General features: G+C 40.2%; 1 protein-coding gene across 1 annotated transcript in view; it reads right to left on the bottom strand.

Moving 5' to 3' along the window:
* LOC121512489 (protein-glutamine gamma-glutamyltransferase K-like) overlaps nucleotides 1-14,641 on the bottom strand; it is a 28,010-nt gene extending 13,369 nt beyond the window's left edge. The window contains exons 1-3 of the mRNA XM_041791786.1: nucleotides 14,573-14,641; nucleotides 5,796-6,085; nucleotides 5,523-5,714 (exon numbers count right to left, since the gene is read on the bottom strand). Coding sequence (XP_041647720.1) covers nucleotides 5,523-5,714; nucleotides 5,796-6,084 — 481 coding nt within the window. The 5' untranslated portion in view covers nucleotide 6,085; nucleotides 14,573-14,641. The remainder of the gene's footprint in view (nucleotides 1-5,522; nucleotides 5,715-5,795; nucleotides 6,086-14,572) is intronic.
* Nucleotides 14,642-25,237: the final 10,596 nt, after the last annotated feature.

Here is a 25,237-nt window from a genome sequence, read left to right as displayed (position 1 = left end):
TCTATTGATTTGGGTCCCTTGCCCTTCTGGATGCATTTCTCACCATAACCTCTTGTTAATCTGTGCCAAATGTCCCAGACCAGAGTAATGTTGGGAGAGGTTGATGAGCTCAGATCTGCTGTAATCTGACCTGAATATGGAAAACGTCACCACTCCCTGTTCTGATCCTCGCTCCTCTGTGGGTGTAATCGAGTCTTTGTTTGGTGTGTTTACAAACGTCTTAGCGTGACCTAGTCACCACATCGCGATTTCACCAACAGAGGGTTATTGATGAGGGCGGGGCTGCTGGCTTTTGTGTGGCAGAGCCTTCTGTTAACCCTGTTAGATAAATTAACCTAATTATAATAACATAACTGTGATGAGAAATATCTGACTAATGCTAACTTTATTCTCTATTTCTTCATGGCGTCTATTTGTCAGCTTCTATCTGCCTTCCTTAACAAACTGCAGGCAAAAAAAAAATCTGTGAACTTTGCAAATGTCAAAATATTTCCTTGACGACACTGGCTGAGCTTTCCTCACACAAAAGCCAACATTTCTACTTGGCAGTTTGTCATTTTGGAGAAAGATTCTCCTGAAATGTTCTGCAAACATGCAGCTGTAGAGAGGACAGACCCACATCAGAGGCTTACATCTCCAGAAGAAGTAAAGGAGAACAGGTGAGACTGGGAGAACGACTAAATTGTGATCCTGAAGTCCAATCCTCCACACACTTTCACTCTGGGAGATGTTATGAAAATGACAGCCTCTCTCTGTTGTTAGCGGGGCTTCACAGTCTGAAAAAACCACAAAGTCGAAGCACTCCGCTGTCACTGATGTCGGCTGAATTGAACAGAAGCAGCACAGTGTTTTTGGATTGGGCTCCCTGCTGGGAGAGGGCTTCAGGATCGGTGACCAGTGTATGGACACTGCACACTCGGCTGTGATGTGTTTGAAAGAGGAAAAATGGCCTTTCTGTCGTTCTGTTTTCACATGTAATATCCATTATTTTGGACGTGGTGTCATGATTCTGAAAGGACCTAAAATGGGCTTCATTCACGGCTGCTTTTGTGCTCCAGCTTATCTCTGCTGTGACACATGGCCTTTAAAATGACTGCATGGTTATTCATGGTCACTATTTCACCGTCGTTACATCAGCATGAATTTCCCTTTTTGAAGTCTGGTTCATATTCAGGAAGTATTCAGACCCCCTTCTCTTTTGTAATTTTCTTATGTTTCAGCCTGATGCTACAGTAGATTTGTTTTCTAATTCTCATGAATCTACATGCACTGCCCCATCATGACAAAGGGAGAACAGAATTTTAGACATTTTTGCAAATTTATGAAAAATGAAGAGTGAAATATCAGATTAAGTATTCAGGTCATTTGCAAAAACATTTGAAATTAAGTTAAATGTACTTAAATGTGCAAACCATATGAAATCCAAACAGGCTTGACTACAGTGTCCCTTAAAGCAGTGGTTCTCAACCTGGGGGTCGGGACCCCATTCCGGACACTGAAAGGGGGTCACCAGATGCCTTGAATGATTTCAAACTGTATTTTACCCGTTTTACCAAAAGATATGCATCAAATTACTTAAATGTAAAATAAAAACTTGGTCATTTGGTGAAATCTAAATAAAAAATCCACAAAAGTAAATCTGCACACAACCCCTGCCCACATAATTGGCCGGGCCCCTGACGAACCAGAGAACGGTCCCTCCCCAGCTGTGATTGGTTAATGATATTGATATGTTTTATCAGTAGCATGGGTGCTAGCATCCTGGCTAACAGTTAGCTTACTTTGGAGCTAAAAAAAGAGTGTTAAATTATTATTGGATTCTACTGTTGAAAGTATTTATTTGTGCCACTTTCTCACCTATTTTTCCCTCCCAATTTTACCGCTACTATTGGCCACTTTTCATCAGTTTGGAGCAATTCTCACCAATTTTTGCCACTTCCTGCAAATTTTGCCACATTTTATTCACTTTTTCCCACTTTTTTTTTCCATTTTAAACCCATTTCTGCCACTTTTTATTCCCATTTCACCACCTTTTCTGCCAATTTCTTCTACTTTAAACCCTTTCCACCATTTTTCTGCCTGCTGTCCTACTTCTAAGCAAATTCTTGCCATATATTTTTTCCTCAGTTGCCCTATCACCGCAAGTTTTTAACCCCTTTTTACAATAAGTAAAACTACACTTTATTTGTTATGCCTATTTGTGCCAGTCTAACCAATTTTGATGTTTTCTGCCTGTTTTTCTGCCTCACTTTAACACTTTTTGCCAGTTTAAACCAGTTTTCTCACTTGTTTATCCCATTTCACCAGCTTTTCCACTCATTTTTGCCACTTCTAACCCATTTCTGCCTCTTTTAAAATCCCATTCCTGCACCCTTTCCATCAATTTTTGCAATTTTAGCTATTTTTAACCCATTGTAGTTCTGCTTTTTAGAAAAAGGATCTAAATCTTTAGGATGGGGATAAACTAAAACACAAATGAATAAAAAAATAGATATTTGTTGCTTTGGCAGACTGGTTATTATTCCGGTTAAATCTATTTCATTTTTTGCCCAGTGAGGCTCCACAAGCCGTCTTTTACACTGTAAGCCACACTGAATCTTTAAATCAACTCACTTAGACTCTCTATTTTATTTCTTATTTCTTGTCACCTCTCATTAGTAAATGTTGAATTTGGCGTCTACATTTTGCTCTATTTTGGACGCATATGATGTTCTGTTTTTCAAGTAAAATATCAGACCTAAACAGGAAGTAAGACCTGATTAGAGCCATTTTCCTGTGCCTGTTTCCTGATTATGAAACGCTGAACTCGGGGTCAGATCCTCCTCGCTGCTACAGCCGCTCGGCCGTTCTATTACAGACGTAGTAATTATTATCCTGGAGCTGGCCTGGTTATCACACAGCTGTAATTACAGGATCTATATTTGTCTGTGTCCTCTCCTCCTTACAGTGAGGGAGCAGCACAGATGAATTGTGGGTAAACAGCTGGCTGCAGAGGCTCTGACTGACGTGTTTTTTTTTTGTTTTTTTTTTTTACTAAGAGCAGGGCCGAGGTGTCTTACTGGAGCTTAGCAACCACGACTGTTACCATAGGGATGGAAAGCCCAAAATCTGCCCCTCTGATATCTCCCCCTTCATCACTCATTATCACAATACGAACTGTAAACACGAGGTGCTGGATTGACAAGGTAAGACCCAAAACCCCCTCCTGGTGCATCATGTTTTCTCTACACCCTCCTCGTCCTCTGCTCAAAAATCTGAACCGCAGCAGCTCTGCACTCTGACAGGGTCAGAGAGGCAAACTTGGATGCTCAGGCTTATATGCAACCGAGTTTCACACTTAAATCCAAATCCATCTTTATATTTCTGTTCTTATGTCTGTTTATTGATAAAATGTGCTGAAATGTAGAACTACTGTGGTGAAACTGCAGAGTATCTGCAGAACAAGAACATGAAATCTGCAGCTCCTTTGGTGTGAGTCTCTGAGTCAGTCCTCATAGAGCTCCATGTTCAAATGTCCAGCTGTACAGTAGAAATCAAATTTGGCCAATTCTCTGTTGTTTCATGAAAATATTAGCTGATCTACTAGTCTACAGCAGGGGTGTCAAACTCACAGCCCGGGGGCCAAATCTGGCCTGTGGAACAGTAATATCCGGCCCACAAGATCATATCATATTTGTATTATTATTGGTCCACCAGTATGAGGTCTGCAGATTTCCTCCAGTATAATAATGTAAACTTCTCCTGGATTATTTGAAATATCCTTGTTGAGCCAAAAAATCTGAAAAATTAAAGAAAAATTTCATAAAAAGTCAAGAATGTGGGAATGAAGTTAATTCGTTTTTATTTCATATTTTCAATTCTGCATATCCAGATTACGACTCCTTTTCAATTCCTGATTTGGACTTTATATATCACATTTTTATCTTTTACATTCCCAATTTTATATTTTAAGACATATTTTGACCTTTTAAACTCCTTAATTTGGCTTTTTAATTCCATATTTTGACTTTTAAACCCATGATTTCACATTTTTTCTCATATTTTGACATTTTTAATTAATTATTTTTACTTTTTATATCATATTTTGACCTTTTTGACTTCCAATTTTAAATTTAAGTCATATTTTTAACTTTTTAAGTCATCATTTTGGATTGTAGCTCATATTTTGACATTTTTTCACTCCTTTTTAATCCCATATTTTGACCTACCAGACTCACAATTTAACTCAAATTTGATCTCATATTTTCACCTTTCAAATGTATGATTTCAACTTTATTCTTATATATTTGCTGTTTAAAAACATCGTTTTTCTATTTTTAATATAATGTTCTGATCTTTTGAAACAACAAATTGGAATTTTTATATCAGATTTGAGCCTTTAAACTTATCATTTTAACTTTTTTGAATTTCCAAATTATTTATCATCAGTGCTGTTTTTTTTTCTTTTACTGGTGAAAATGAGGTTGACAGTCATGGTTAAATGTTGACCCTGTTAGGCCCTCAGGTTTGACCTAAACCCAGAATCTGGCCCCTGCTGTGATTGAGTTTGACACCCCTGGTCTGCAGGCTGGAGTTTCAACGTTAAAACTTTAAGAAGAGAGATAAAGGCGAAATAATTTCCAACAGGCAAAAAGAGAAATAGAAATATCATTCTGAAAAGGCTCTCCTTTTTCCAGCTGCGCTCATAAGCAGAAAGTGCTGCGCTTTATGAGAAAATAGATGAGAAATTAAAGGCTGTAGGAGCGGAATTTGTGAAAAACTATTCTTCGTGGATATCTACGTTATAACAAGAGTAAGCTAGAAAAGCATTTTTGTATTTATATGAGCTGTGAAATTTCTCTGCAGCTCTACAATGACAGTGATTATCATAGTCATCAATAAAAAAAGTAGACAGAATCATGTCCAAAATGAACAGTACGACGAAAATAGGCTTTTAAAGCCTTAAAAAGGAGAATAATATTGTTTGCAACGTTCTAAATCCTTGGTTCGAGCTGCTACAACACTCACACGACAACTGACTGCAACAGTAGCACACGTGCGTTTTCAGAAAGTGTTGTTTTGCCCGTCTACACGGAGGCGGGGGCGTTTCACTAATTTTTGAACTCTGGAGCCCGTTTCCAAATCGACGGCCTAAATGCAACAAAAGTTTTGCAATTTCTACTGAAAACTTCGTCATGTCAACAGGACCCGAGACTCCCCCAACTTCTCTGACTCTGCTGCAACGGGCTGAAACGCAAAACAAAGGCTCACGCTGTTCCTTGTCAGAACGAAGCATCTGATTGGCTGAGTAGCATCACGTGTTGCTGCCGTACAGACGAGAGAAGCTGTGCAGGTCAAGATTGATCAGTTAATGTAAAAAAAGCTGCACAGGTTGAGAGAGGAACGCTCAGAGAACGGGGCACAAGGGTTGGATGGCATTCCAGACCAGATCTGGACCGTGGTCCCCTAGTTAGTGACCTTGGTTTTCCAGGATGCCCCAACTTTTTTTTGTAGCCATGGTGACGCTGAGGAGTTTCACTGACCTGTTTTCAGTTCCAGGCGTAGTTCATCAGAGCTGGGGTTAAAAGGTCGAGAAAGAGTGATCCACATCTGGAACGTCTGTCCTCTACGAATAATGAGGTTTTCAGTCTGGTACAGATCCGTGTGGTGCTCCTGGCGGTTCTGTCCTGATTTACTTTTCATCAAATCGATGGATAAGACGTTCAGGAGGAGCTCTGCAGAACAAACACAAATACATGAGGAGAAAGTAAAAGACAGTGAGTTTGTTACGTAGCAGTTCTTGTAGAGTTAGTTACTGTTCAGCTCTTTGTCTTCAGTCGTAGGTTTGTTCACTCCTTCCTCTTTCTCTGTGTCGTCCAGGCCCGTGACCTCCGTTTCTGTGACATCATCGTCCTTGGTTTTTGGGCAGCAGCACGGGCAGACTTTACGCAGCCAGCGCAGACAGCCATTCTCTTTTTTATCTCCTTCTTCTTCTAATTCTTCCTTTTCTAACTCTTCGTCTGTGTCGTCTCCAAACCCAAGAGTGACGGACGGGAAACGACCAACGGCAGACCTGTCTCTGATCGATCGAGGCTCTACAGGCATTCTGGGAAAAAGACAAACACAATAGTTTAAACAAAGGCCTCTTCACATTCCTCTCAAAACCCAGAAACATCACATGGTTCAACTTTGATGATGCTGGCTGACTGTCCAACAACCCTGAAAGCAGAAATGTCCACTTTGATTTAAGGATGACCTGAACGTAATTTAGAGGTTCAAGGTCCATCCTGCAACGTCACACTAACCCTTGCTGACTGGTTTTAATACTCAAAAAGCTCTCAGTGTAGCAGCTTCGCAGTCCATTTTTGATCGGCCCTCAGCGAATTATTTAAATGAAATGAAATATGGCCTATATCAGAACTTAAAGCTTGTGTATAACTGTATTGTACTAAGTAGTTTCAGCACGTGGTGGTGCTGCCATGCTAATTCTGTAGACAAACATTTTGACAAGCCAAATTTTTTTTTTCTGTGACTAAATTAGGATAACACATATCGCCCACCAACATAAAACGATATCTTGATTTATAATGCCATGAAAGATTATGGCAGCAAATAACAATACCAGTGGTATTATGATAGCTGGGGTCAGCAGGGGCACTAAAACCTGATTGGCCCTCCCAAAATCCTTAAAATGATTGTCTGTTTGCCTTGTCAGCCCCTAACTAGCCATTTAAGCATACCCAATCACTAAGACTGTCATTTTTTAAGATACTTTTTGGGTTTTTCATGCCTTTATTTTGAAAAAGAGAATAGTTGAAACAGGGATGAGAGAGTTGGGGTAAGACACGCAGGAAGGAGGCCGCATGCCAAGATTGAAATGGCTCCCCCCACATACATGGAGCACGAAATACCAGTGGCATTCCCACGTACACAGGGTACGACCTAGCAGCTAGGCTATCTGCGCCCCACTTAGCATGTCTTAGATTGGTATTACTAACTTTAATATTCTCAAGGTGAGGTGTATGAATGTGGCCCTCAGTGGAAAAAAGTTTGGACGACCCTGACTTAAAGCTAAAGATGACGGAGCGTTTTCAGATTGTGCACCCACTGCAGCCAACAGGAAGTGGAAATGAAACTCTGCTTTCTAACCACCTGCTCGTTGTACGATAACATCAGAGACAAGTTCTTTCCACTCTTCACAACCAAACAAAACCATTTCACCAGGATGCACGACCAACAGAAGCCTCCTAATCTGCTAGGTGAAGGTTAACACTGTGCAAATGTTTCAGCACATTACGTGAGCTTTTATGACAGAGGAAGCTCTTTAGTCTCCCCACCACCAGGAAATGGACTTTGTACGCGTCTATATATGTTTTTATTTTAAATAGAACCCAGTTGATTTCCATGCCAATAAAGCTATTTGAATTGAATTGAACTGCATTTTTAGACAGGGCCCTTGACTTTGGAACGGCCTACCCGAGAAGACAAAAACCACTGAAATCACTCCATAAAACTTACTGTAGCCCTGAGGGTTTCATGCAATTTATCTGGCATTAAAAGGGTTAAATCCCTGAGAATTAATCAGTTATTTTATATTTACAAGTTCTAATGTTGATTCAAACTTTAATGCAGGATACATTTTAATGTGTGGTGTTTTAATCTGTGTTTATGTATGGTGTCCTTTCTTCGTCATCAGCGTGCTCAGTCCGACTTTTTTATTAAGTTTGCAAAAACAAAAATGCAAATAACTTAAAGTTGTCCTTCGGTAGTAAATGAATCACTAGTGAAATTTTCTGATATTTGATATTTAATGCAACAAAGTGGGGAAAATTAATATTTAGTATTTTTATTGCTGTATTATATATATTATGTATGCCGTCCATTTTTTGTCCCCAACATGCTCAGTGTAATTTTTTTTAGGTCATCTGAGGGATAGATTTATTTGTGATGTTGTTTTCCAATTTCTCTTCATGTCAGTCCCTATGATGTCTACAACAACTTTAATTTCCCTTTAATGTTGATTGATTTCACTGACATTATGGCCGTTTTTATTCGTTTCCTTTATTGGCTTATTCCCTTTTACTACTGCCATTACATTTATTCATTTTACAGCCTGTCTCTCTAGTTCTTTATGTTTTATCTTCTTTTTTCTTCACCTTTTTAGTGTCATAATTGTTTTATTTTGTCTGGGTTCTTACATTTGGCTTACATAAGTTGGTTTATATGTTGTTTAGGTGCCTTCTGCTTTCTTTATCTGCTGTTTGGTAACTTCTGCTTTGTTCTCCTGTCAAATCTCTTTGAAAACCTTCATTTTCAAAAATTGGCACACAGATAAAGGTTATTATTCCTGACCCACCGCCTTACTTTCCTTGACCTTATATAGGTGTGTAACAACCAGTCGGTTAGTCATTCATGTCACAGCTGACTCACTCGGTCTGACTCGCTCCCATCACCGTGACATGGGCCGGCAGCCCCGTTTAATTCAGACGCAACATGTTTGAGTTTTTGCGAGAGGTTCAGACAGAGACAGTTCTAATTTGAGTCTTTTGTCTGTTTGCAAATGTAATGTTCAGCTCTGTCAGTTTGAATAAATAGCAGAGAGTGAGCAGAGAATTTTAAAATGAGTGTCTGCTTCAATAGATTTCCATTTGATGGGGACAGAGAGTGATGGAGGGATAATTAGTCAGTCTTTAGGATTTATTTCAGGGATAATCAGACGTCAGCGCTGTCAGACTGAGGCCTGATTGACTCCTTGACTCTATCTTATTGTCTTTATACAGGGAATGCCTACAAAACAAATTCACCCCCTGGATGTTTTTAACCTTTTACTTATTTTATAAATCAATCAGCAGGTCCATGTGGACCCCATATGGGTTATATGCAGGCTACAATATGGGTCCTATGTGGGTTTGTCCATGGGTTCCATGCAGTGTTAATTTCATCAACTGAAACTATGACTACAAATGTTCATCGACAGCCTTTTTTCCATGACAAAAAACAACAAAACTAACAAAAACAGATCTGTGATGACTAAAACTGACAAAAACTAAGTTTAATTTTTGTAAAGATGACTAAAACTAGACTAAAATGTAATGTAGTTTTCATTAGACATTCAAAATCTGTGATATTTCTCCACTGTGGGTAAATCTGTCATAAAACAATGCAGCTGTATCTATTCTGTCTCTCAGCTGTAGAAAATAGGGACCCCAGGTTTCACAGGGTGCAGAGAACACACTACCATGGTTTGGTACCAGATTTAGGCAAGAAAATAAATGCTTGGACTAAAAGTAAAGACTAGAACGAGGACTTTTTATGGACTAAAGCTAGACTAAAATATTTTAAATTTTCATTGACTAAAACTAGACTAAAACTATTAAGGATAGAAATGACTAAAATGTGACTAAAACTAAAAGACTTTTCTTTTAAAGACTAAACTAAGAATAACATCAAAAACAGCTGCCAAAATTAACACTGGTCCCATGGTTGCCCCGAATGTGAATGCCCATGTGAACTCCAGGTGTGGATCAGCCCATAAGAGACTCACATTAGGGCCCCAAGAAGGATCTACCTTGGATCTGTAAAGATGGGGCCTAGATGGGACTCATAACTGATAGTAATTTTGAGTCTTGAATTTTGGTTTTACTAGGGTTTTGATGGGTCCCCAGAGGATTTTCAAGCCTCAGACTGGGCCGCAGAACACTGAAGTGGAGAAGACTGTTCGAGATCCCCCCCCCCCCCGTCCTTATTGAGCCAGAATTCTGCTGTCTCTGGATCTGAATTACAACCTTAGTTGTGAGTCAGTGAAAGCATCCTTCAGCAGGTGCTGCCCTGGAACGAATCACCTCTCTGTGGCCGTAAAGAGCAGAACAGCGAGCGTTGTAACATTTCCTCGGCTCAGATTAAAGACTGATCTCTCTGATAGTCTGTCACCGAGAACGATCCTGTAAAACCTTGGAGGATGTTTTTAATCCACCCTGTTCTTTGCTCTGATTTTACCATGAACCCACACCTTTACACCTGCTGAAAAACTGCACGTTACTGTACTTGTTCAGCGAACATGCCCCGACAGTGATGATGAGATCACTCCTTATTCATGTGCCAAAAGACTGAAACAGTTAGTAACAGCCTGGGGTTTAATAGGTAAGTGAACGCCTCACCCAGGATTGTGACCCACAAAATGACAAATCCACAGCAGTCTGAACACGCTAACTCTGCTATGGTATGTGCATTTCACCGAGTCTCTTATCTCACGTCACTGATTAGAATAAAACTTCTTACATGGTTGGAATAGCTGGAGGCAAAGCTTTGCTACAGCAGATAGAAATGTAGCACATTTACTCCAGCCTGGGTTTAACAGAGCACATTAGAAGTCTCTTTATGCCTTTGTGGTGGTAAAATAGTTCCTTTAAATAGAGTCATGTTCACTGTTTTTATAAAGAGAGACCACGTGAACACTGAACACCTGAGAGGCAGCCATCAGAAAAGGTCAGAGGAGACAGAGAGGATTCAAACTGACCTAAGAAAGAGCACGGACATCAGAGGGTGATTTAAATAAATAATCTGTGCTCAGATTTCCCTTCCTCTCTGATGATCTCTACTCTACCACCACAGTGTTTCTGTGAGGGAATGCTCAGCATGTCTCCTGCAGGGTGGGCCCTCATTAACTGTTCCACCACAGCACCAAAGCTATGAGCTGACTCATCTCAGAGACTCCCAGAGCTCCACTTGGTTCAGATTAAAAACTGAGTCCCAGACTCCAGATCCCTCTGGGATCAAAAAATTACTTTTCTGCTGAAGCAATAATCTGATAGATGCAAACAAACGTTTTTTTTTTTTTACTGCAGCATGAAAAACAAACAGATGAGGAAGCACAGAAATTTACCTCTTAAAGCCTGAGCATTTTTTAAAATCATTTATCAGATTGTATAATTTGTTGATTATGTTGATTGGATAACGGTCTCATAAAAGCACAGACCTGGAGGATGATACTAACAATACTGATGATGATGATGATGACTGTGGTAATGGTAACAAAAATAGAGCCTGCAATTAGCTCAGATTCCTATCACTTAATTTTCTGCAAAAATGCTACAGAGGACTACAGAAGCCTGTGCCTTTGGAGCCCATCCATCCATTTTCTATACTGCTTAAAAAAATACCACAAAAAAACTAGTTTAGTCAAGACGACTGAAACTAAACTAAAATATAATGTACACTCAAAAAAACATTGGTGTCTGTTACATGAGCCTAAGTCTAATATGTAGCTTCTATTATATAAAATCAACTTTTTTGGTTAAACACTTTCAAATCATGTAGTTTTAACATAACATGCAACAACTTAAAATTTACTAGACTAATTTATGTTAACACAACCTCATTCCAATGAGCAAATCACCTCTGCTTACAACTCCAGACCAGTAGGTGGCAGTAATGTGCATATTCTTAATTAGGAGTACCCCTCTCTATTTTAACAGTGGAAGGCCATGGTAAAAGGTGTGTCCCTCCCCCCTCCCTGGCAAAGTCGAGGAGCAGTCACCTTAAGATGAAACATCATGTGTGGAACAAGGTGCTTAATCCTTTCTCATCCATCCAACAGAAAACAATAAGGGTGCTGAAATGTAACCAACAGTTAGTTATTGTCTTATTCTGCATTTTGGATGATTTTTTTCATGACTCGGTGTTCTATTAGAGTTCATTAAATTGCTGAATATATAAATACTGTCAAAAATATCTTATTATAATTACTATTATGTTCATTTTCATTTGATAGAAAGGTAATCTCTTAACCTAAAGCATTAAATTAAGTAACTCATAATCATATTATGGCGATCCAGGAAGCAGTCGCCCAGAGCAGGGACTTCTGGGATTGTTTTGTGCAAAAGAATTTGCTCTTCTACTGTTCTAATGTTCATGTTTCATTGCAAAGTTATAATTATGCATGTTTTGTTTATTGGTTCATGTTTTTAGGGGAAAATGTTTTTCTAAGTATGACACCATGAGTGAGGGGGTTAATGCTGCAGACTACCCTGCCTGTATGTGTCTGAACTTGTGTACTAGAGAATAGACAGCTGCTCAGGCTTATTACATGAGGGCTTGTCAAACTCATTTAGCTTGTGTTGACCCATTCCTTATCACAGCTCACCACAATATCATACAAGTTTAAATGACCCAGGAAAATTATGTCAGTATGTTACATTTACCCTTACAAATCTAGGTGGCCTGAACCATAGTACCTAAGTAACATTAACACAAATACATCATGTTGACCCAACATATTTACATTTAGGTCACTCTACAAAATTATTTCTGGCTAAGTTAATGCATTTTACTTGGGTGGAAACACTTTCCATAATTTTATTATGTTCACTGAGCAAGTCATGTTTTTTGAGTGTGGTTTTCATCTGACATTCAAAATCCATGATATTTCTCCACTGTGGGTAAATCAGACCAAAAACAATGCATCTGCAGCCATTCTGCCTCTCAGCTGTAGAAAGCAGGGACCCCAGGTTTGGCAGAGTGCAGAGAACACACTACCGTGATCTGGTACCAAATTTAGGCAAGAAAATAAGTGCCTGGACTAAAAGTTAAGGCTAAAATGTGAGGACTTTTTATGGGCCAAAACTAGACTATAAGTAAAAAGGGGAGAAATGACTAAAATGTGACTAAAACTAAAAGAAATTTTGTCCAAAGACTAAGACTAAAATAAAAAATAGCTACCAAAATTAACACTGCCTGAAAGTTTTCCGTCTTCTGTAAAAGTGTATTCAGCTTTCCTGAAAGTCTCTCTTGTTCTTGTTTAATCTTCGTTGGCTTTTAAAAATATTTCTCAGGATTAAGTTCACAAATCTCAGGTCAGCTAAGTCTGTCAAATAGTTCTCATGACTTTGCAAATCAGTCTGACAGTCTGGTGTTGATAGAGCAGCATGTGACCTTATGATGATGATGATGAAGATACTGATAAGGTAGTAGAACCTGCTTTTAGCTTAGATTCCTATCACATCTACGGTAGTTATACAGAGGACCAAAGAGGCCAAAGGCCAACCTTTTTAAAGGTAAATGAGCTATAAAACAATAGCATCAAAATTTCTAACAACTCTGTAAATGTAGCTCCGGTTCCTCCTTTTTCTCTGTATTTTTGCTGAGATGTTTCTACAACTTGACTGGAGTCTACCTGTGCTGAATTAAACTGACTGATTGAAGGCCTCCCAGCTGGCTGGCTCCAGAGATCCTGTATGGAGATGGGACAAGGTTTCAGAAGGACAACCATCCCTGCAGCCCTCTACTGATCTGGGCTTTATGGTAGAGCGACTAGACTGAAGACTCTCCTCAGAGCATGCTTTGACCAGCTCTTGGAATTGTCCTGGTTGTGCCAAACTTCTTTCATTTTAGAATTATAACGGCCCCTGTGCAATTTTCAGGGCAGCAGAAATGTTCATGTAGATCTGTGCCGGTCAACGAGCTCTGCTATTCCTTTGACCTCATGGCTTGGGTTTTTGCTCTGATGTGCATTGTCAGCTCTGAGGCCTTCTGTGCCTTTTCAAATGATGTCCAATCAGTTTGATGTAGCACAGGTGGACTCCAATGAAGGAGTAGAAACATCTCAGCAAAGATCAGAGAAATGGGAGGAACCTGTGCTACATTTACTGTGTTGTTGGGAAGGGTCTGATGCTTACATTCCTGTTTTTATTTTTAATACATTTGCAAAAATTTCTAAAATTCTGTTTTCACTTTGTCATGGTGGGGTACTGAGTGTAGATTAATGAGAATAAAAATATATTTTTTCTACTGTAGCATCAGGCTGAAACATAAGAAAATTGATGTAGGTGAAGGGTCTGAATGAGCTATAAATCTCTCTGATTAGACCATCTGCAGCTTCACGTGTCGTCCTTTTGCACCCAGCTGCTCTCGGCCTGAATCTCATGCTCAGATCTGAACATTCGCTCTCATTAAACGGGTTGAAGTTCACTCCCATGACACCAGCAGCAGATTTAACATGAGCTATTCATCAAAGTGTCCTCCATGAGGGTGCTGATCCATGAGCAGCCCTCTGCCTCTCTCATGACCCAGCGCCTCAGGCCACTCATCAAAGATACTCTTAATGATGACGTCAAAATAAAAGCCCTTAAAGGTTTGAGTCAACATAGAAGCCCCTGCTTTTATATTTGAGCCAAACACAATGCCTTACTGAGCCTCTATGTTGGTTTACCGGCTGCTGTAGCTCGCAGTCATGTCTGATGTATAACATACTTTTACAGAAAATCCCCTGCAGACTTTGGCAGCCAAACAAATAAATCAGATGTTTTATAGCTTCTCATGCTGTAGGGAGTGAAGAATGTAAAATCATGCATGGATCAGATCAACGAACACAATTAATCGTGCAAGAAATGACAATCTGTGAAGTTTTGGGCCATCATTTACACAATCCTGGCCTCACAACAAGACATAAAATCATTAAAAAGAAGGCTCTCTTTGCTATAAATCATCTAAATGAGCTCCTGCACAGGAGAAATCTATGTAAATGACTGTGCCTCAGCATAAAGCTCTAAATCAAAACGGCCTAAGCATTTAAAAAGTGAAATAGATAATAACTCACTCAGTTTAGTCGCAGAAGAAATGGAACAGGCAGATTCAAGCAGGAAATCTTCACTTCTTTGTGTCTTTAGTTTGACTGACTACAAGTTCAGGCCTCTTTTTAAACACTTGACGACAGCCAGGACACGCCCTCCTGCTGCTCAGACATCACGTATCTACCCTTAAGCAAGAACACAAACCACTGCTGTGATGAAGCAATCAACCAAACGACACTGTAACATCAACATTTTGGCTGCTGGCACAGGAGGTTGAAAAATTTGTGGCACAATTTTACAATATTTAGAGAAAAGAATTCACACCCTTGGAGTTTTTTTTTTTTTTTACCATTTAATTGATTTTATTAATCAATTATGGCCAATATAATTTGGCTTTTTGACAAAAAAGTACAAAAAAGCCTCTGGAATGTCAAAGTGAAAACAAAAGTCATGTCAGCTAAACAAAAACAAAAAAAACAAAAAGAAAAGTAATGCAAAATAAGTAGGGATCACCTGAGTGCAGTGAATGTGTCTCAGTGATTGTTGTATAAGGACACCTGTGTCTGGAATGTCCAGTCACCGGTTAGTCAGAATTCCTGGCTACCATTAAACCATGAAGACAAAAGAACACTCCAAGCAACTCAGAGAAAAGGTAATTGAAAAGTATAAGTCAGGGGATCGATAAAAACATTCACAAGGCTCTGAACATCCCCCAGAGTTCAGTTAAACCCATCATTAAGAAATTAAGGAATATGTCACATGCGTAAATCTGCCTAGATCAGACCGTTCTCACAACCTGGGTGAACGTGCAAGAAGGAGACTAGTGAGAGAGACCACCAAGACACCTGTGACTACTCTGAAGGAGTTCCAAGCTTCAGCAGCTGAGATGGGAGAGACTCTGCAGACAACAACTGTTGGCTGGATTTTTCACCAGTCAGAGCTTTATGGGAGAGTGGCAAAGAGAAAGACACTGTTGAAGAAAACTCAGATTCAATCTGGACTAGAGTTCACCAAAAGGCATGTGGGAGACTCCAAGATCAAGTGGAAGAAAGTTCTTTGGTCTGATGAGACCAAAATGGAGCTTTTTGACCATCAGACAAGACGCCAAACACACCATCCCCACTGTGAAGTACGGTGGTGGCAGCATCATGCTGTGGGGATGCTTCTCAGCAGCCGGCCCTGGAAGGCTTGTAAAGATAGGACAATCAAAGTCAGACTGCAAGAGAACTACGGCTTGGTATAAGATTTATTTTCCAGTAAGACAATGAGCTGAAGCATACAGAGAAAGCTACACAGAATGTTCTGGAGTGGCCGAGTCAAAGCCCAGGCCTCTATCTGACAGAGAATTTATGTCTGGATTTGAAAAGGGCTGTTCACACCTGAGTCCTGGGAAACCTGAATATTTTTTTAAGTCAGAGTGGACATTTTTGAGTCAGGGTAGATATTTATCAAGGCACAGCCGATATTTTTTAAACAGAGAGAATGTTTCTGAGTCAGATTAGACATTTTTTAAACAGAGGAAACATTTTTGCGCGTCCGAGTAGACTTTTTTCATCAAAGTGGGCAGTTTTTGAATGGATATTTTCATGAGTCACAGTGGACACCTATTTTTTTTTCAGAGTTGATATTTTTAAGCCAGCTTGGAACTTTTTTAAAAAGTCAGAGTGGACATGACAAGCAAGGGCTGAACATCAGGAACAATGAACTTGACAACAGTATCAATTACCTTGACCTCTGACCCTTTACATCAGTGTTACTCAACCCCTCTCAACCAAACAGCCAAATTGTTGAAAAATACCTTAGCAAGAGCCACAATCTAAGTGGTGAAAATGGTTAAAACAGGTTAAAGTAGCAATAAAAATCAGTTAATGGGGGAAAAATGTCAAAAAGTGGCATAAATGGGGGACAAGGGACAAAGCAGGCATAGAATGGCAAAAATGGGTGAGAAAAAGTGTCAAAAAATGAGTAAAAATGAGTAGTAAAAGTGACTAAATGGGCAAAAAGCACCAGAGAGTGGCAAAAATATGAATAAAAAAGTGTCATTTAACGGCAAAAGGCAGCTTAAATGGGCGAAAAGTGGCACAAATGGCAACAAAGGGATACAAAAATTGCAAATAGCAAAAAAGGGATAAAAGTGGCAAAAAGCGACAAAAAGAAGTGGAAAAATATGGAAAAAAGGGGTACAAAATTGCAAATAAGGGCAATGGAAATATATGGACAAAAATAAGGTTTGCATACAAAGCCAAATGTGTACGTGTGGGAAACAAACTGATTATTGTGACTTGCGGTGGATAAGGTTTTCTGGGGAATCATATTTCAATTTAAGACATAAAAGAGCCACAGATTATCACAAAAGAGCCACATGTGGCTCCAGAGCCACGTAATGAGTATCACCGCTTTATATTTTAACAGTTCAACCAGGAGTCAGAGTGGACATTCTTGCAAAGCTTCAAGAAAGTTCCTTAAATGTTTTTGAGCTACTGCATTTGCAAGTAAAAGATAAACATCCCTGATCTTCAGGGTCCAATCAGTGACTCAGTCAGAGAGGATGTTTCTGCCATTTCATGAGGGAAATCTCTGAAAGAGTTGGAGTTTGAAAAAGGTCCCTGAAATATTTGTACCACATCAACACATTAAGAAGCATCGGATAAGGCCAGCCACACGCTAGACGATTATTTAATCTTAAACCATTTTAAAACTGTGGCAGACCATAGACTTCAGGACAATTTCCAGAGATTTTTCATCTTTAATCCTCTGAACGCACACACTAGACGACTCAGCCAGATTGTCCGATCACTCGAGACCACACACCTGCCGACCTGCCTACGACCTTGCATGATCACGTGACTTCAGAAAAAAGAAAAAACAGGGATGTCTGTGGATACCGTCTTGCTGTCTCTCCACAACAGGTTGTCCTGGCACGCGTTACAGGTGCAGCAAAAATCATAAAACTAGGGAAAGACTCAGGATGAAATCCTGGCTGGAATTAAGGTACTGTTGTGTTTATGGTTGTGAGTGGTGAACGTACGTATGATTCGTCTGGTGACGCTACCCGGTCTGCTCACTCGCATTGGTTGTTGTGGGTACTCCGTCAGCGGCACTATGACCTAGAGTCATTAATATCAAACATGTCTGATATTTACGATTAAGGGTCTGGGAGGCTATGACACGATTTGGAGCAGTAAATTAATCGTGTTGACACCACACACATGCGGACTACTCAGACAAACAATCGTTTGCGACGAGGCTTCAGTCGGTATACGCCCCCACAATCATCGGGGGGTCAAATCTTGCCTAAAATCGGGCTTAAAATCCTGTAGTGTGTGGCCGGCCTAAAAAAGCCAGCTGACGTCGACCGTTCTTGTGCAAAGTTTGAAGAAAATTCTTTAAAGGGCTTTTGTGAAATCACATTTACAACAATGGCTAGAAAATGAAGGAAAGTACATGAGGCCTAACAACCTTGACCTTTGACCTTCGGAGTTTCTCTAAATCATTCTTGGACCCTGGACATCTAGACCACATTTGAAGGAAACACCATGAAGTGGTTTTAAGACATCACACTGAAAGAATGGCGTGGACTGCATCAGTAAATGGATGTATGGACGGACCAATAAGCTAAAACCGTAAACTCTCTGACCTCGCCAACGCCACCACAGACACATAAAATGTGTCATTTTGTGTGGCAGCTTCCGGCTCCAGAAGCTGAATCAGCTAAATGGAATCCAGCCAACGTTTATCTTATTATTCACATCTGCTTTATGTCAAGCTGTCACGTCGTTCATCAGGTCGCCAGCTCCCACGCTGCGTGTGACGGAGGGTCCACACCTTCGTCATGCAGAGCTCTGAGTGAACAGGTGGGAGGAGGCATGTTAAAGTGGAAAAGTCTGGCAGGTAGATGAAGCAGGATGAGTGGAGCTAACCCCACAGACCGGTTCAGTGAGTTCTTCTGCTGAGTTTCACAACTCTGTCACATTCTCCTCTGCACACAGCTGCGTCTTTTAGACCACAGCCAAATTCCCTGGAGGAGAATTACTCACAAACCTCAGTGATGCAATGCCAAAGATTAACAACGACAACTATACCAGTGAAGTTTACACCTATATATCCATGCACGGTGGAAGTGCACGTGCTGTCTTAATGTTGAACTGCAGGAATGCAAATCCTGGGGGTGTAGGAAATGAGATGAGAAGTGAAAATTTCCACTGTAACCTTTGGAGCACATGCAGGAGCATGGAGGCGAAAATAAGTTTGACACTGTGAGAGACTTCCTTCAGATCCTGAGAAAATGGATAGAAATAGAAAAGACAGGAAACTGGTGAAAAATCTGACCTGGGAGGATTTCACTTAAGTTTCTGGGGATCTTGGGAAAGTTTCTTGTGATCCCAAATCATCAAGATCTATTGAAAGTTTCTCATGTTTTTACAAAACATCCCAAAATCTTTTAAATTTTCCAAAGGGCCTTGTAAAACAGATTATCAGAATTCCAAAGTTTCTTGGGAAAGTTTCTCAGGATCCTTGGAATTGTTCCAAGTTTCTTCTGACCTTGCAAAAATTTCCCTGAATCTTGAAAACCTGCCCAGACATCTTGTCGAAGTTTCTCCAGATCTTGTGAAACTTCTACTGGATCATGCAAAAGTATCTCAGAATGGTTCATGTATCTTTAATCCAGAAAATGCTCAGAATCTTGCACAAAACAAAACAAAAAAATAAAATAAAAATAGGATCTTGATAATGACTTAGGTTCTTAAAGGGGCTCTATGCTAGATTTAGAAAAATGTCAGTGTAGCGACACCGCCGGTCCATTAGGCAAACTACAACAACATTGTGTTGCTTGTCCACGACGGCGCTGTCCTTGCTCATGAATGAGCCTCTGATTTATCAGCTGATACACACTTAGACCAAGGTGATTAACCGGCATCATGTATACAGAGGAGGTAAGTGAAGTAACACTTAAAAGTTACATGAACTAAAAATGAAAATGAATCAAGTATATTTGAACCTCTAGTGCGAACACGGCACAAAATTAAATATTGGTTCATATGAGGTGATTAAAAAAGGACGATATTTTCGCAACCATTTCTATGAATGAACAACTTTGCTACTTAGTGCAGTATTGACCAATTTTATTGTCTTTTGATGGGTGCAATGTGTAAAGTGTTTTGAATGGGACGCATTTTAGAGCAGAAGCAACAGGGCTAACGTTGATTAGCTCTGATAATGGTGCCTCGACTGCAGATATCAGAGAGCTGACATTATGTGTTGAAGATATTTTAGGAACTAAGTATCAAAAAATAAACTCAGTAAGTTGAGTCCAGTGCCAGGAAGCAAGAAAAAGATGCAGTATTATCCGGGAAACACTAAATGAGCAACATGACATTCTCGTAGTTTGGATAGCATCTTCGTTAGCAAGCTGACGTGATGTAGCATATGGTTAATACAACATAAAACACTACATTGTATTTCATTGTCGGGAGTGATGCCTTACCTTTTCTACAGAAAGACAGCCATCTCTGGATCAGTATTTATCCTGAGCATAGCTCCCTCCATTTCTCAAATGCTCCACCGATATTTGTCCTCCATTTCCCCCTGTGTCGGTCACACTCTCTTTTAGCTTGATGGGCTTCAGCAGATAAAACTTTCTTAGTTTTTTTATGTTTTCACAGAATTTGTGTGGGTGTTTGAGCTGAGCTAGCCGGTCTTTTTTCATGGAAGCAGCCTTCTCCATTCAACACCCTGTTGTCAGGTATAAACAGAGCAAGGGGGTGCACGCATCACGTAGTACCCGACGTCACTTCCATTGAGATTTCAAGGAAAATCTGAATTCCATCCATCCATCCATTTTCTATAGCCCTTATTCCATTCTGGGTCGGGGAGGGGGGCTGGAGCCTATCCCAGCTGTCATTGGGCGAGATGCGAGGTACACCCTGGACTGGTCGCAGGCCTGACACATAGAGACAGACAACACATAGAAACAGACAACCAGGCACGCTCATATTCACACCTACGGCCAGTTTAGATGAGCATGTTTTTGGTGGTGGGAGGAAGCCAGAGTACCCAGAGAGAACCCAGGCGTGCACGGGGAGAACATATAAACCCTGCACAGAAAGGCCCTGACCGGGAAGCTATGAAGCAACAGCGCTAACCACTGCGCCGCCCCGGCCTGAATTCTTCACAGAGAAATGACTCCACAGGCTTATACAGGCAAACAATGAAGACAATAAGAGCCTCACTCTTCACATCAGGATAAAGTGCGCACCATTACAGTCATGGACAAAAATATTGGCACCCCTGGAATTTTTCCAGAATATACATCATTTCTCCCAGAAATTGTTGCAATCAACAAATGTTTAGGTATACATGTGTTTATTGTCTTTATGTGCATTGGAGCAACACAAAAAATCAGAAGGAAAAAGACCACATTGACATAATCTTACATAAAACTCAAAAAATGGGCCGGACAAAATTGTTGGCACCCTCAACTTAATATTTGGTTGCACAACCTTGGAAAAAAATAACTGAAATCAGTCACTTCCTATAACCATCAACAAGCTTCTCACACCTCCAGAGACCTGCTCCAGGTCTCTCAGATTTGAAGGGTTCCTTCTTGCAACAGCAGTTTTGAGATCTCTCCATAGGTGTTCAATGGGATTTAGATCCGGACTCATTGCTGGCCACTTCAGAACTCTCCAGCTTTGTCTCCAACCATTTCTTGGTGCTTTTTGAGGTATGTTTCGGGTCATTGTCCTGCTGGAACACCCATGACCTCTGACACAGACCCAGCTTTCTGACACTAGGCCCTACATTGTGGCCCAAAATTTTTTGATAGGCTCCAGATTTCATGATTCCTTGTAGACAGTCAAGGCACCCAGTGCCAGAGGCAGCAAAATAACCCAAAAACATCCTTGAACCTCCACCATGTTTGACTGTAGGTACTGTGTTCTTTTCTTTGTTGGCCTCATTCTGTTTTCTGTAAACAGTAGAATGACGTGCTTTTCCAAAAAGCTCTACCTTAGTCTCATCTGTCCACAAAATATTCTCCCAGAAGGATTGAGGCTTACTCAGGTACAATTTTGCAAACTTCAGTCTGGCTTTTTTATGTCTCTTTGTCAGCAGTGGGGTTCTCCTCGGTCTCCTTCCATAGCGCTTCATCTCATTCAGATTACGACGTATGGTTCGAGCTGACACTTTTGCACCCTGAGTCTGCAGGACAGCCTGAATTTGTGTAGAAGTTGACTGAGGATGTTTATCCACCAGTCCAACTATCCTGCGTTGCATTCTTTTGCCAATTTTTCTCTTTCGTCCACGTCCAGGGAGATCAGCCACAGTGCCATGGGTTATAAACTTCTTGATTATATTACACACAGTGGACAAAGGAATTTCTAGATCTCTGGAGATGGTCTTGAAACCTTGAGATTGTTCATATTTTTCCACAATTTTGCTTCTCAAGTCCTCAGACAATTCCTGGCTCTTCTTTCTCTTCTCCATGCTTGGTGGGACACACACAGACACACAACACAAAGGTTGAGTCAACTTTTAGACAATCTAACTGGCTTCAGGTGTGATTTCTAGAGGTGAGCTTAAATGAGCATCACATGCTTGAAATAAAATGATTTACCCACAGTTTTAAAAGGGTGCCAACAATTTTGTCCTGCCCATTTTTTGAGTTTTGTGTAAAATTATGTCAATTTTGGCTTTTTTCTTCCATTTTTTTCTATTGCTCTAATGCATATAAAGGAAATAAACACGTGTATGCCAAAAACATTTGTAACTGCAACAATTTTTGGGAGAAATGGTGTATTTTCTGGAAAAATTCCAGGGGTGCCAACATTTTCGTCCATGACTGTATATACTCAAAAGTGGGAAGTTTTAAAGTAAAAATCTTACATGGAGCCCCTTGAAAAATTGTAATCTGGCTCTTGCCAAACTTCCTCAAGATCTTGCAAAAATCCCTCAGAATCTCAAAGTTTCTCGTCACATCACAGGCGTTTATTTGAAATTTGTTTCCGTTGATCATGTTAAAATGTTTTTGGATCCAGTAAAAATCCTCTGAGTTTCAGGATCTTGAGACTGTTTTAGGGGATCTTGCCAAAATTCTCAGGGTCTTGCAAAAGTTTCATATAATCTCAAAGCTTCTCTTTATCTTGCGCAACTTTATTTGGATTTACTCAAAGTTTCTGCTGATCTTGTGGAACAAAAATTTCTTAGGACTGAGAATACGTTCCTGAGGATGTTGAGGAATTTTCTGGGCATCTTACCAAAGTTGCTGCAAAAGTTTCAGAGGATCTTGACAACATCTCTAACCTCCAATTTTCACATACAGCGAACACGCCGCAAACCGCCAGCAAATCGTACTGCAGAGTAAATTGCTCCCTCCTCAGTCTATCAGAGCGTTTTCACAGCCGGCACTCCAGACCGGCAGCGGCGCCTGGACCGACACTTCGCTCCGCTTCGTTCCAGATACACTCCAGATCTATTTTCATCACCGGCTGCTGCCAAACCGCATCAATACTGGTCAATCAGAAAGCTCCAGAGGTGGGAGTCACAGGTGTGGGATGTGGGATATTCCTGATCATAAATCATCACTGTATTAACATTATGTCTCATCCTGCAACGAGAGCCAAGGGTCACCAAGAGGTCAGTGGGTCACAGAGCTACATCGGCACCACTGATGAGGACAAGTTAACTTTTGGGGATATTTAGCCAAAGAATTTTGCATAAAACCACAGATCCTTTAAGCAAACATTAACCTTTGAACTTCCTGCTGTACTCACCCAATGGAGGAAGCAACAATATCATGGATTTATACCAGAAAGGATGATAAGCCCCAAAGGTAAAACAGTCTGCTGTTGACATACTATTCCTTCGTAAACTCGCAGTTCTCCCGTGATTTCTTCCTGCTGATCGGGGCTGTGTGCCATGGTGCAGCGCTCTAGACACGCTTCCAGTAGGCGAGGTTGCTCGCCGTCAGTTGGACCAAATCCATAGCACTTCGGTGCGCGGCGCAGTCGTCCTATGTGGAAAATGTGGGTAAGAGTCTAAAAAGCTAGTTCTCCTGTTCCTCAAAAAAACTTTCTAAGAAGCCTGCAAATGTTTCCAATAATCTCTTATAATAATCTTACTATAATATCTCAAAAGTTTAAGTTGATCTTGCTAAAGTTTCTTAGGATCTTGCTTATTCTTTTTCCCTTCTAAGTTTAGGTTTGATCTCAAAAAAGGGTGTCAAGTTCCAGCAAAACCTTTTCAGGATCTTTGAAAGATTTATATAATCTTTGAGTAAGATCTTGCCTTAATTTAAATTTAATTTAAATTAATTTTAGTTAATTTTAATTTCCTCAGACTTTTAGTTTCATTGATCATGTTTAAGTTTCTTTGGATCTAAAAAAGGTTCCTGCCTTTTTTCTTGGGGTTTTGAGGACTTTTGGTCTTCCCAAAGTTGCTCCTTTAGATCTTGTTTCACAGGGACTTGTTTAAGTCTCTTTAAATCTGGAAAAGGTTCCTGTTTTTTTTTTTTTTTTTTGGCTTACTGCTGAGATCAGCCCTTCACGTGGGTTGGTATGTGTCAGACTGACTGTGTGAGAGATTGCCTCAACGTTCAGAGCCGTACATACAGAGTTGTGCTATGGCCAGGGTTTAGTTGCACTGAAAGTTGTCAGTAATGGCTGCCTCCAATGTGGTAAATACCTCAGATATAGGTTTAGCATTGCACCTGTTTTACTAGAACTGGACAAGGTTTCTAAAGAATAAAAATAACCCTATAAAGCTTTTCACATTGGGAAAGATGTTTTCGCTCTTCCATAGACCTGCTTTAGCATGAGTGCATGATAGTTACAGGGAAAGCGTTGCACGAATGCTTGTATACGAAAGCTGCTAGTGGAGTGATCAGCTCAGACTTAGCCACAGCGGCACTTTTGTCAGAACTAGGGATGGGAACAACTAATCGATGATCGATCAATTGGTCGTTAAAAACTTGGTCGATCACGGGGAATTTAGTCGATCTGATATTGGCATTTAATAAAGAGACTAAAGACGTCTTACTCTGCACTGCACAACAATATCTACAGTCATGACGTTGTGAGTGGGTTTTAACAAAAGCAATGAGACATCTTACCCATCAGGGGGCGATTTAACTTAAGGAGAGAGGGAGAGGGCAAACAGAAGAAGTACTCGAGCAGTGCAATGCATTATCTCAATTTGCCGAAACGCAAAATGAAGAGAGCGAAGTGAAGTGGGGTATGGGACTATTTCAGTTTAGAGAATCATTAAGAAACACACTAATTAGTTACCAGTTTTTGTTATATAGAGAAATGTTATATACACACACACATATATATATATATATATATATATATATATATATATATAAATATCTGAGTTTCCGTTAGCCTGCATTGGCCGGTAAAAAAGGGCGGAAGTCCAGCAGATAAAAATATTACCAGTCAAAATGTCCGGCAGAAAACATGCCAATGACCAGATAAGTAAATACTGAACACTTGCAGATTATATTTTGTGTAACCTAGAAGATATGTATAAAGATGTTTTTGCCCTGTTTCAGCATGGGTTTGCGATCGCTACCGTTTTCCGTCGTACCCAGGGGCTGCTGCTGCGGTAGCCGTTAACTCAGATGTAGCTGTAGGAAAGCAACGGTTTAATTGGAACTGTACCACATTTTTTTTTGTAAATCAAGAGCAGAG

Source organism: Cheilinus undulatus, linkage group 7 (assembly GCF_018320785.1).
Source record: "Cheilinus undulatus linkage group 7, ASM1832078v1, whole genome shotgun sequence".
Taxonomy (NCBI): Eukaryota; Metazoa; Chordata; class Actinopteri; order Labriformes; family Labridae; genus Cheilinus; species Cheilinus undulatus.
Note: the sequence above shows the minus strand (reverse complement) of the source record. Positions and strands in the feature narration are given on the sequence as shown.